At 41.5% G+C, this 12,539-nt stretch overlaps 1 protein-coding gene across 1 annotated transcript in view; it reads left to right on the top strand.

The window, feature by feature from the left end:
- Window positions 1-12,539, top strand: part of Slc9c2 (solute carrier family 9 member C2 (putative)) — a 64,651-nt gene that overhangs the window by 17,333 nt on the left and 34,779 nt on the right. Inside the window, exons 10-14 of the mRNA XM_005364014.3 lie at window positions 1,174-1,317; window positions 5,776-5,944; window positions 8,261-8,342; window positions 9,268-9,431; window positions 10,767-10,856. Coding sequence (XP_005364071.1) covers window positions 1,174-1,317; window positions 5,776-5,944; window positions 8,261-8,342; window positions 9,268-9,431; window positions 10,767-10,856 — 649 coding nt within the window. The remainder of the gene's footprint in view (window positions 1-1,173; window positions 1,318-5,775; window positions 5,945-8,260; window positions 8,343-9,267; window positions 9,432-10,766; window positions 10,857-12,539) is intronic.

The following is a 12,539-nucleotide window of genomic DNA, read 5'->3' on the forward strand; positions in this document are numbered from 1 at the left end:
CGAGACCAGCCTGGTCTACAGAGCTAGTTCCAGGACAGGCTCCAAAGCCACAGCGAAACCCTGTCTCGAAAACCAAAAAAAAAACCAAAAAAAAAAAAACCCTAGTGATAAGTATTCTAAAACTATGTATTTTGGGGGCCCTATTATATGCAAAGGCATTGTTAGACTCTGTGGAAATCACTTAAAAAGTATTCAGCTCATTAGTTACTCTATGACAGCTGAGAACTGAGCACTGGGGTTTGAGGTCCTCCATCCATGCTTTTCCCCACAGGAGCTCTGAGTGGTTTGAATCAGGAGACAGGAATCTCTTGGGGAGTCATACGATGTCCTAGTTAGACCAGATACCATGCTTTCTCTGCAGCTAAAATGTGGCTTCCTGACACTTCTTCCCTGGTGTAGATCTTGAGAGCCACTGGTGAGGCTTTGGGGCAAAGCAGCTCAAAGTCCTCAGAGACGGAATCGAGAGGAGACAGGATTTGAGATCTGCCTGGAGACGTCAGATCTGGTCCTGGCTCATGCAAGCCAGCATATCCTACATATGCCACATCACAGGTTTTTCAGAAGCAATCTGAGAACAACCTATTGGTCTCCCTTGCTTAACTGTGGTGGTGTAGGCAACCAACATTGCAGGGGCTCAGAAGAGGTCATGGCTAATCAGAGAGCGTCAGATGGAGAACACAGGGCAAGAACCAGGTTGCCCAGATGTGTAGGACTTCAGCAGACTGAAAAGCAGACAAGAGAGGCTTTCCAAATGCAAGTCACAGCAGAAATGGTGAAGTGGCATTGCATCATCCTCAGCTGTCACTTTGCAGCACTCACGTGGCTCTTTGTAGCCATTCTCACGCAGGACATTCAGCTCCAGTATTAGATGAACCGCTGGTTAATCCCATAGAAATCGGTGTATCACCAGCTTGGGGATGGTTTTATTTCTCTTCTTTGCTCATACTGTTGCATTGTGAGAGGCACACCAGGAGTTGTGGTGTGATGTAAACAATGACCTGAATGTCTTAAATTGTCTTAGTGGTTGACTGTAACCAGGATGGAGGACCCAGTTTCCTCTGAGATAACAGTGTTATAACCTAGTGAGTCGTAACATAGGTAGTTTTATGTGAAAAAGCATGTATTTTTGAAAGTGCACCAATTAAAATGTGATTTCCTTTTTATCCATCCTAGGTTCTTAATAATGTGTTCATCTGCATATGAACATTTAATATATGGCTTCTTTGGCATTGTGATTGGCTGTGGAGAAATCAAATATTTCAGATTCCACTCACTAGTTTTCACTGTCACCTTATTTGTAACAGTGAATTTTGCAAGGTAATGATTCATTTTAAAGTTTTCTTTGCTGGACTTAGATTTTTCTGTATATATATGCATTTATGTATTCAGGTGTGTATGCATGTGCATGTGTGTGTGTGTGCATGTGCATATGTGCATGTGTGTGCATACATGTGGAGGCTGATGTTGAATGTCTTCCTTTACATTTTCTCTATTTTATTTAAAAACTACATGTTTATTTGCTTTCTTATTTATTGATATATATTTCCATGCACGCACATATATTCACACATTTTGCTGTCAGAGGACAAATCGTAGGAGTTGATTCCCTCCTGACACCATGTAGGTCCTAGGGATGGGACTCAGGCTTTCAGACTTGGCAGCAAGTGCCTTCATCTGCTGAGTCACCTCCACTGGGCCCTCCACTGTATTTTTTGGGACAGAGTCTTTACCTGAACCTGAAGCTCTCTGCTTCAGCTCAACTGACATACTAGCAGGCCCCAAGGATAGTCCCATCTTTGCCTCCTGAACACTGGGGTCACAGGTACAGACTACTCCTCTCGCCTCTTATGTGGGCGCTGGGGATTGAACTCAAGTCCTCACTCTTGTGCCCCAAGCACTTTGCCAACTGAGCCATCTCCCAGCCCCCCTCCCGCCCACACTTAGATTCTTAAGCTCAGAGTTAGAATTGGAAGCAGTGGAGTCTGGGGAAGAAATGTTCTGTGCTGGGGAATGTGCGCTGTTGACTGGGCCTTGGCAGTGGCATGCTGTGAAGCCCTGGGTGAGTGGTTTTTTTCAGGTTTCTTACCCCTGAGTGTGATAGAAATGCCGAGTCCCAGGCCTGCCTTACTGATTCTGCTGACTGAGCAGAGGGGAGATACAGAAAGCAGTTCTGTGTGTCGTCAGGTCCTTGAACTCAAGGTCAAAGTTAGAGCACACAGGACGAGATGAATGGCATTCCCCATCTTGCTGACTTTCTCATCACGTGTGGGAATCAGAACCTTCGGTAAAGTCATTGTCTAAGCACTTGCCCTGTGGACTAAGCCACTAATATTAACTTGGCTCCACGAAAGAGATGTTATTGCATCAGTTTACAGAGGAAGTCTCCAGGGACCTCAGAAACTGCAAGGACAGAGCTGGGATGAAAGGTGGACTTAATGAGCTCTCTACTCAAATACCACTGCCTGCCCCTGATAGCATGTCTTCTATAAGGATTCATGACAGAGTGACTTCTATACAGTGCAGTGGCCAAAGGACCTTGCTTTATAAGATGCTATTTTGAATCCAGTCTTATGATTCAGGAATCATTACCATGCAATCTAACACACCACTCCTACCCTCTGTCCAGCATGGGCCACATCTAATGCACATTTACTGTTTACACGTGGCTGTTAAATCAGTAAGTCTCTTAACCATCTTTGGTTTGCAAATCAGTCCTTGCTTCCTACCTGAATTTGCAGGTCCAAGTTTATTTCTGGGCTCATATCACTCTCTCATACTTGCCATCTCTGAGACTCCGGGATGGCTTTAAATGTTCTACAATAGCCTTGGGCACATGGTCCAGTTTCTGACTTGGACACTGACATGTATAATATGAAACCGTTTTCCTTATATGTCTGTAATAACTTAGGTATTAAATAATAGCCTCAAAAATAAAACTTTGTTTCTGGAACTTTATGTTACATATTATCATGTAAGTGGAGGTCATATCAGAATCATTAGGACATTACACACCACATACACACAGACATACACACAAACAGATACACACATAGACATACACACAGACAGACATATACACAGACATACACAGACACACAGAGAAACACATAAACACACAGACACACACACGGACACACAGATATACAAAGATATGGACACATACACACAAACAGACACACACACAGACTTACACAGACAGACAGACATATACACAGACATACACAGACACACAAACACACAGAGGAACACATACACAAGCACACAGAAACACACATATACAGACACATACACAGACACACACAGAGACATACACACACAAACAGACATACACACAGACATATACAGACACACAAACACACTCACAGATGTGGACACATACACACAAAACACACACACAGTTACTCTGATACTTTTTTTTCAACTCAAAGGTTGGGGAGATCCCTTATGTAAATGGCCGGTCCTTATGGGAATAGATGGGAGTGGTTGGCAAATCATAGTGATGATGGAAACTGCCGTGGTCTTCTCTAGCCAGGTCTGTTCTGATATCAGGAACTGACAGTGCCTTTGGAGGCTTTGGTCAGGCCTCTGCTCTATCCAGCTTCTTTGGGCTACTGCCACACCCCTAGAGACCGCCTCACTTTCCACCCGCTGTTGGGCCATCAACAGGAACTACATTTCCTCACAAGCTTCCCCATTTTTAAAGGTCTCCCCTTTGAATCCCTGACTCTAGACCTGAAGGAAGCCATCAAGCTTTTACTTCAGTGGGAAATTTCCTGCCATGTCCCCTCTCCCTTCCTCCTGTTTAGCGCCCTAAACTGAGAGTGGCCTAGAAACACCCATCTCCTACTGTCTTAGGACGGGCTGGGTCAGCCAGCTCTTCCAAGGTGCTTGGTTGTTTGGCTATGCAGATTTGCTTTCTCAACTTAGAGTCTCCAGAAGGTGGTGCTTCTCCTAATTGTTCTCTAGTGATACACCTCACCACAAGCTGCATTCTAGGCAAACAGCAGTTCCACATCTTTTCATCTGCAAAGAAGAGGCTAGGTAAACACAACAAGAGCTTCTGGTAAAAGTCTCAAGGGTTACAGTGGCAATGAAAGTACAGTGCCTCTCTTCAAGAAGTCTGCCATCTTGTTGGTAGGATAAGAGAAATATTCAAATGATTGTAACATAAGGAAACTAAGCTTTATAATGTGAAAAAATGAACGAAATGTATGCCCTGGCAATGCTGAAGCATACATGGGCAGCCTGTATATTTGTTGAACTTGTCCATATTGGATTTCATGATTTAAGTTGATGAGGATAACTGACCAGGTCTCTTCTTCAACAGTGCATCAGATCTCATTACAGGCTGTGAGCCACCATGTGGTTGCTGGGAATTGAACTCAGGCCTTTGGAAGAGCAGGCAGTGCTCTTAACCACTAACCCATCTTTTCAGTCCCTGGGGGTCCATAGCTAGTCATGAGTTTCTGTGAAATGCCTGGGGGTCCATAGCTAGTCATGAGTTTCTGTGAAATGCCTGCTCTGTGATAGATTTACATATTCAAGAAAAATGGATCCAGAGAGAGGGATACACACACATACACCCACACATGTGGAAAGAGAGAGAGAGAGAGAGAGAGAGAGAGAGAGAGAGAGAGAGAGAGAGAGAGAGAAGAGTTGTTAGCAGAAGATTTATGGATAAATGAGGCAAATGAGGGGGCAATTCTGGATAGGAGGAGAAGATGTAATTTTATATTGGACCTCATTTGATACATGGGAGCTATGGAGCTCTGAGGTCACTAGGTCACCAGGTGATACACAGACATACATGTAGGCAAAATGTCCATACACATAAAACAACGAAAAGAAGGTTAGGTTCTGAATTTTTTCACAAGATCCTGTTGAAAAGTGGCCTTAAAATAAGCAGAAACACATTGAAGTATAGGATTCTTTTCCACCCATTTGTGTGTGTGTATCTGTGGGCATGTATATAGTGCATATATGCACATATTTTACATGTATGTGGGTGTATGTGTGAGGGATGTGCATGCACATGTGTGTGTATGCATGCTTGTGGGGGAGTCCTAAGGTTGATTTTGAGACTCTGCTTCTACTGATCTTCCACTTTCTTCACTGAGGTAGTCTCTCAGTCAGGCCCAGGGCTCAGGCTCACTGATACAGCTATTCTCATAGTCTACTTAGGGAATCTCTTGCCTCTGCCTCCTGAGGCTGGAATTGCAGGGGGACCACCACATCCACCAGGTGTTTACTTGGGTTCTATGATCTGAACTCCAGTCTCCATACTTCTCCGGCAATTTTTTTCATCCCTGAACCATCTCCCCAGGCCTAGTGTATGCTTCTTGTAGGAGGTTAAAAAAATTTGCCTGGTTAAGTTTATAAATGTGTCTATAGTAATTTTGTTTTCTTGTGGGGGGCGTCTGATCATCACTTCTTCCAATTCCAGTTTCTCAGTCATTTTGTGGTTTGTCACAGAACAGATGAACTTGTCAAGATGCTTTGGAGAACTGTCCATATAAGAATTTACTACCTAGCTGCAAACTATACACCATAGTGTTAGCGATAAATCCTTACATTTGTGTAGACTCTTCCACTATACACAGACTATAGTGCTCACAAACTTCAGATTAGCTCCAGGGACTTACTGGTAACCTCTGCTGTTTTCTCATCCCTGGAAACTCTTAAGTGAAGTTTTGTGCTGAGTACACAATTTTAACCATGTATAACATTACTGTATGATGTACGTTTTATTTATTTATGCCATTTTCCTGTGCCCAGGTTGCTTACTGTTCTCTTCGTGAGCCCTATTTTGATGCATTCAAGTTATGAGTATGACTGGCGATGGGGCGTTGTCATCGCATGGTCTGGAATCAGAGGTGTTTTTAGCTTACTCCTGGCTCCAGATATTTATAGTTTTTCTGAACATAAAATAGAGGCACCGCATATGGTAAGGAAAATAATCATGTGCTACGAATATTTTTATTGACTCATTTATTACTTACTATGTAGCATACTATACCTCATCTTAAAGTTAACCAACTTTGAATTAGGGTTTTTTTTTTTTAAATGCATTCTCTTCAGTAAAAAAGGAAATTGTCAGAAAAAAGTTTATGTTGATCATGTGGAAGGGGCCAACATCCACACAGTGATTGTTAATAGGATTATTTGTATGTTTGATTTCCAATCCTGACTCAACCATTCACGGACTGGCTGACTTTGGGGAATATACCTTTGCTTCATTGAATCTCAGCTTCTAATTGAGGGTTGTAAAAATAGCTGACACCTAATAAATGCTCAGTAAGTTTTACAAAGCATACAAATGCCATTTTCCCCCTAATAACTATCAGAAAAGTGATAATAATTTGGACATTCAAATTCATGTAGCTGCCAGAACAAAATTGGAGATGCTAGTGATGTGTACCAAAGGAATATATATCTTTTGAGTTTATAAATTGTTGCATTAAGCATATTTTTTAGTCTTTAGACTCATTTAACAATGTTTGGCTGAACTCAGGCAGTTGTGGCGCATGCCTTTTGTCCCGGCCCTTGGGAGGCAGAAGCAGGCAGATCTCTGTGAATTCAAAGCCAGCCTGGTTTACACAGGAAGTTCCAAAACACCCATAGCTTTGTAGAAAGACTCTGTCTCAAAAAAGTCTGGCTGAAGGCTTCGTGATCTGTAGTGACAAACAAAACTTGATTTCCTTTCCTCTTTCTCAAAGCCTTGGGCTCGCTAGTGGGTTCTAGCAGTCCAGAGGTGTGGTGCTGAAGCAGACACCCCTGATACGCACTGGTAGTGTGAGGGGACCTCACCATTGTTGTTTCTGCAGTGATGGGGATCAAACCAAGGGCCTTGTACATGCTAAGCAAATATGTTAACACAGCCCTAGTCCCTGCACCTCTGTGTATATGGCAGTACTGAACAAGGTAGAGAAATTTCTTAGAAACCTTCAGAACTAATTTCCAACAACCTCCCCATGAAACACACTTTAAATCTTTTCCTGGAAGGAGCAAGACAGCCACCTTCTTGTTTGCTGAGGAATCTGGAAGTGAACGCAGAGTGTCTGATGTCTGGTTGCTGGCCAGGGATTTTTCTCTTTGTTGCTATTTTCTTCCTGTCACAGAGGCCTGTGGGGTACAAATACCCATTTTTATTTATTTATTTATTTGTTTATTTTATTTATTTATTTATTAAGGATTTCTGCCTCCTCCCTGCCACCGCCTCCCTTTCCCTCCCCCTCCCCCTCCCCCGATCAAGTCCCTCTCCCTCATCAGCTCGAAGAGCAATCAGGGTTCCCTGACCTGTGGGAAGTCCAAGGACCTCCCACCTCCATCCAGGTCTAGTAAGGTGAGCATCCAAACTGCCTAGGCTCCCCCAAAGCCAGTACGTGCAGTAGGATCAAAAACCCATTGCCATTGTTATTTTTTTTTAAGATTAACTATCAACCTTTTCATTTTGTACATGGGGAAATCAAAGAAACTCCAGGGACCAAATTCCCCAAAGAGGAATCATTGTTCTTGAGAGAGACTTGGGTTCCTTCCCAGTCTTTCCACAGACTAAGATATGTGGACTTGGTCTGGAAGTTAATTTGGAGTTGAATAAAGTCTGTGGTTTCACTAAAGACATTAAAAGTTAAAAAAAAAAAGACATTAAAAGTTTTCCTATGTCTCAAAGGAAAAGTACAATAACCAAAAGCTTAGCCTCTCAGATTCTCTCTTACGCAATGAACTGGCCTAAAATCAAACCAATGAGCTGTGAGCTAACATTTGGGTATTGTTTTATTGTGTTCCCCAAGTCGACATGATATTAAGAACTCCCTGTGTTGTACTCCAAACCTATAGTCACAACTCTGGGCAGGCACCGGGGAGTAAGAATGTTTGGCAAATACCTTGGATGACTCTGATCAGTTTGGGGAAATGTTTTGGAGGAGATATTGTTATCAACTTTATTTTTCAGTGAAGGGCACTGGGGCTCGGAGGGCTTAACTGGCCCAAAGCATTGGAAAGATCTCTCTCTCTCTCAGTGTCCTTAGCCCAGAATATACATGATTAACCTTTTCTTCTTATTCAAATTGAAAATTATTTTTTGCCTCATGTACTCTGGCCAAACAGTTGTCCACAAAACAACCCTTTGACTTTAGCTTATTGAGACAGAATTTAAAAATATGGATTGAGTTAGAGTTTTACAGGTGGTTAAATGAACATTGTTTATCCCTGGGAAGAGTATTTGATATTTGGCTCTAACATCTGTATGTTTTGGTTTTAGTTTATATTCTATATACAAATACTATCAATATTGACAACAGGAATAAATTCACATATGATGCTTCGATCAGCCAAGACATTAGGTAAAATATTATTATATACTTTATATATTATATTGTATTATATAGAGGTTTGTTTGAGAGAAAAGGCAAATAGAGTATTAATGGAGGATTGTGTAGACATGTTTTATGGACTGCAGGAACTGGCTCATACATGACTTCTTTTCATTAATGAATTGCATATAAATTATTCTTTAACTGCATCATTGGTTCATATAATTTAATAAAAACATATGAAAAGAATCCCAAAAAAGCCAGGTCTTTCCCTTCTACCAGTATGTCTATAATAATAGGATGATTCTGCTGGGTCTGTTGTCCAGAGACCCAGGCCCCCTTTCTCTTACTGCTTCTCTAGTCCATAGGCTGCCTTTGTGCTTGCAGGGTAGAAACTGCTCTGTACCAAAGTCTAACTAACACGAGAGAAATTGCTCGTGTCCACAGTCTGACCAGCTAGCAAGAAGAAGTTGGAATGTGGGGACAGGAGGACAAGCAGCTCTTCTTTAAGGACAGATGTATCATTTTAATGCACACTCCATAGGCTCAAGCTTAATTACGGGAGACTCAGGAGTGACAGAACCTCGAAAATCACTTTTTTTCTGGTTGGCCATGTTTTTAGTCAAAAGTCAGAAATTCTGTTGGCAGAAGGACTAAGGAGAGAAAGGACATAGGGAGATGCTTCCCAAGCTCTGCTGAAGCTGCTTATCTTTAAAAAAAAATTGAATTCAAAGACAAATGTAAACATAGAGACAATAAAATCACAAATGGGGACATTTAATAACATCTAAGAGGAATCTGAAGCTATTTATAATATAATTACATGAGAATGGCGAAATAACAAACATATAGAGAAATCCAGCAGAAGAGCATTGGTAGCAGTGGGAACAAGGGGAGGGGTGAAAGCTGGGGTGGGAACTATGCTAATACCTTCATTTCTTCTTTTTGATCACAGGTTTGTGTGCTCTCTCCCTCCCAAGACAAATGGCTGTTCGAAACGCCATTGAACACATACAGCAGAATATACAGAATGCAATAAATTTATTTAAAACAGAAAAAATTTTAACAAATGTTAACTGGAATGTAGTAGAAGAAAAAGCAAATATTGGATACAATCCTGTGAGTTGATAGACATGATGGTCATCTTATTTTCCCCCTCTGGGTCTTCCTGTCTTCCCTGACTCAGTATTAGAGACACGATTCTGGGGTTGAAGAGACAGCTCAGTGGGTAGAGTGCTCGACACGCAAGCATGGAGACCTGAGTTTGATTTCCAGAACATACATGGAAGAGCCCGGTGTGAGGGTACTTGCTAGTAATTTCAGTTCTGGGGAGCCCTGGAGTTCACAGGACAGCCATCCTAGCCCCATCTGTGAGCTTCCAGTGAGGGACTGTTTCAAAAAGTAAATGTCTAAAATTGTCAAGAACAAATTTAATTAGTAAAGATCCCTTTGAAAAGTAAACCAAAACCAAAACCAAAACCAAAGTGGCTCTTCTGAGGTGATCTCTCCTCCACACACATGTGCACACACATACACAAACTTACATCTGTGTACATACACATATGTACAAACGTGAGTCTACTAACCAAATACTGGAAAATAGAGGGGGAAATCTATTAACTTTGATGTCCTGGTGAAGCAACTTCTTTGAATTCTGTCCCTAAAAAATAGTCTTCATGATTGGCCTTTATATTAGATACAAGGAAAACGGATGTTTGTTCAAAATGGCTGGTTAAATTCCAAGCAATGACCTCGGCTAAGATGACACTTCCAACAGGTAGAGATCCTAAGAGATCTCTCTCTGTGTTTTATAAAAAGTAGAAACCACATGCTAAGGTCGGGATTAGTGAAGTATAGACAGGCTTAAAGGGTAAACTGGCTTCTAAATCTCCCAATGGAATATTTCCTTCATGGCAATTGAAATCAATGGTCTAATATTGTGATGCTTTGAAAGAAAATGCTCCCCCAAAGGGAATGGCACTATTAGGAGGTATGGCTTTGTTGGAGTGGGTGTGGCCTTGTTATAGGAAGTGTCTCACCATGGAGGAGGGCTTTGAGGTCTCCTATGCTCAAGTTACACCCAGTGTCTCAGTTCACTTCCTGTTGCCTGCAAGAGGTAGAACGTAGAACTCCCAGCTCCTTCTCCAGCACCACGTCTACCTGCTTGCCTCCCACAATGATGATAATGGACTAAACCTCTAACTGTAAGCTGCATATTAAATATTTTTCTTTATAAGAGTTGCCGTGGTCATGGTGTATCTTCACAGCAATAGGAACCATAACTAAGACACATATGACAAAGCATTAATCAAGTTATATACAGCTTATTGCTGTAGCAATTCTGAGCGAGTTACTAAAATCTTTGTTAAGTACGATGTTTATCTTGTTTTAGCCTGTTTTTGCTTATTATCAACTTTGTCTCTTTAGATTTTAAAACAGACGCACACTGTTCAGGTTTCCTCTTTTCATGGTCCAAAAGAGGAGTCTCCAACAGATGAAGTTTTAATAGAAGAGGCCAGATTTCATGTAGCTATAATACAAATGGTTGGTATTATTCAAACAATATTATTTTTTTTGTCTCACAAGCCTTTAATCCTTATAGTTTTTGGGTAATTAGAAAACCTTTTTGTCTTCTGAAATAGTCTATGGACTGTCAAAATTAGTCTTTGAGTTACAGAAATTTATTTATTTGGTGTGTGTGTGTGTATACGTGTGTGCGTGTGTGTGCACTGTGGAATAAACCTTCTATACACTGTAAATATGTATTATTCTCAGTGGTTAGTAAAAAGCTGATTGTCCAGTAGCCAGGCAAGAATATTAAGTGGTACAAGCAAACTGAGAGAGATGGGGCAAAGTGGGGCGGAGTCAGAGGAGTCGCCAGCAGATACAGGGAGAAGCAAGATGAGCATGCCATACTGAGAAAAGGTACCAAGCCACATGGTAGAGCATAGATAAAAAATGTGGGTTAATATAATTTTAAGAGTTAGCTAGTAACAAACCTGAGCTATTGGCCAAGCATTTGTAATTAATATAAGCCCCAGTGTGTTTATTTGGGAGCTGTTGGCCAGACAAAAACTCTGCCTGCATGTGCTGGAGGTTGACAATGAGTGTCTTTCTCAATTGCTCTTCAATTTTATTTTTGGAGACAGTTTGTCTTACTGAATCTGAAGTTCACTGATTGGTTAGGCTGGCTGGCCAGCAGGCCTGGGGCATCCTCCTGTCTCTACCTCCCCACTGCTGGGAGTACAGGCTGGAACTGAGCTGAACTGAACCCTTCACAGGGATGCTGGGATCCAAACTCAGGTCCTTTGCGTGTAAGGCAAATGCCTTACTGATGGAGTCATCTCTGCAGCCTGAGTTATTAAAACTTAACAAAACCAAGTCTTCCTTCTTTGGGCTTTGAATTCAGGTTACAAACATTTTGTTTCTAAGACTAGTAAGTTTTATCTGTCACTTTGTGGCCCTTTAAACAGCTGAAGGTTTTATTTTGTTTTTGAGACAGGGTCTCAGTAGGTATCCCAAGCTGATCTTGAACTCATGATTCTTCCGTTTCAGTCTCCCAGGTGCTGGGATTGCAGGCTTTTGCCACCACATTCAGATGAAACTGCTTTTTGGAAATTGAATACATTGTGTTCCTCTTATATGAGATTCCCCTGGCTGCTTATTTAACTTCTAGTAGTGTAATAAATTGACAGAGCCCATGATGTGCCAAGGCTGAGAACTGGTGTTAGTAATTATAGTGTGAGTTATGCAAGAACCAGGAAGCCCACGATGGGAGGTGGCAAGCCAGCTGCTCAGTGGGTAAAGGCCCTTGTCTTCTTGCCTGAAGACCTGAGTTCTATCCCCTGGACCCACTTAGTGGAGGAGAGAACTATTCCTATGAATTGTCTTCTGACCTTCTCGTGCTCACACACACAATAAATAAATTTAAAAAACAATGGAATAAAATTGTAAGAGTAGCATAAGTTATTTTATTTTATACTTTTTCTTCTTTCTTTTGAAGTAAGGTTTCACTGTAGCTCAGGCAGTCCTGGAATTCATGATAATCCTCCCGCCTCTCAAGTGCTGGGATTACAGGCATGAGCCGTAGTTCTCAGCCGTTCCATTAATGTTTTGATCCTTTGTAATTTTTATTTCAATATAAATATATGTAAATATTTATAAGTATATACTAAACCTGGATGGAGGTGGGCGGTCCTTGGACTTCCCACAGGTCAGGGAGCCCTG

Source organism: Microtus ochrogaster, assembly GCF_000317375.1.
Source record: "Microtus ochrogaster isolate Prairie Vole_2 chromosome 6 unlocalized genomic scaffold, MicOch1.0 chr6_random_2, whole genome shotgun sequence".
NCBI lineage: Eukaryota > Metazoa > Chordata > Mammalia > Rodentia > Cricetidae > Microtus > Microtus ochrogaster.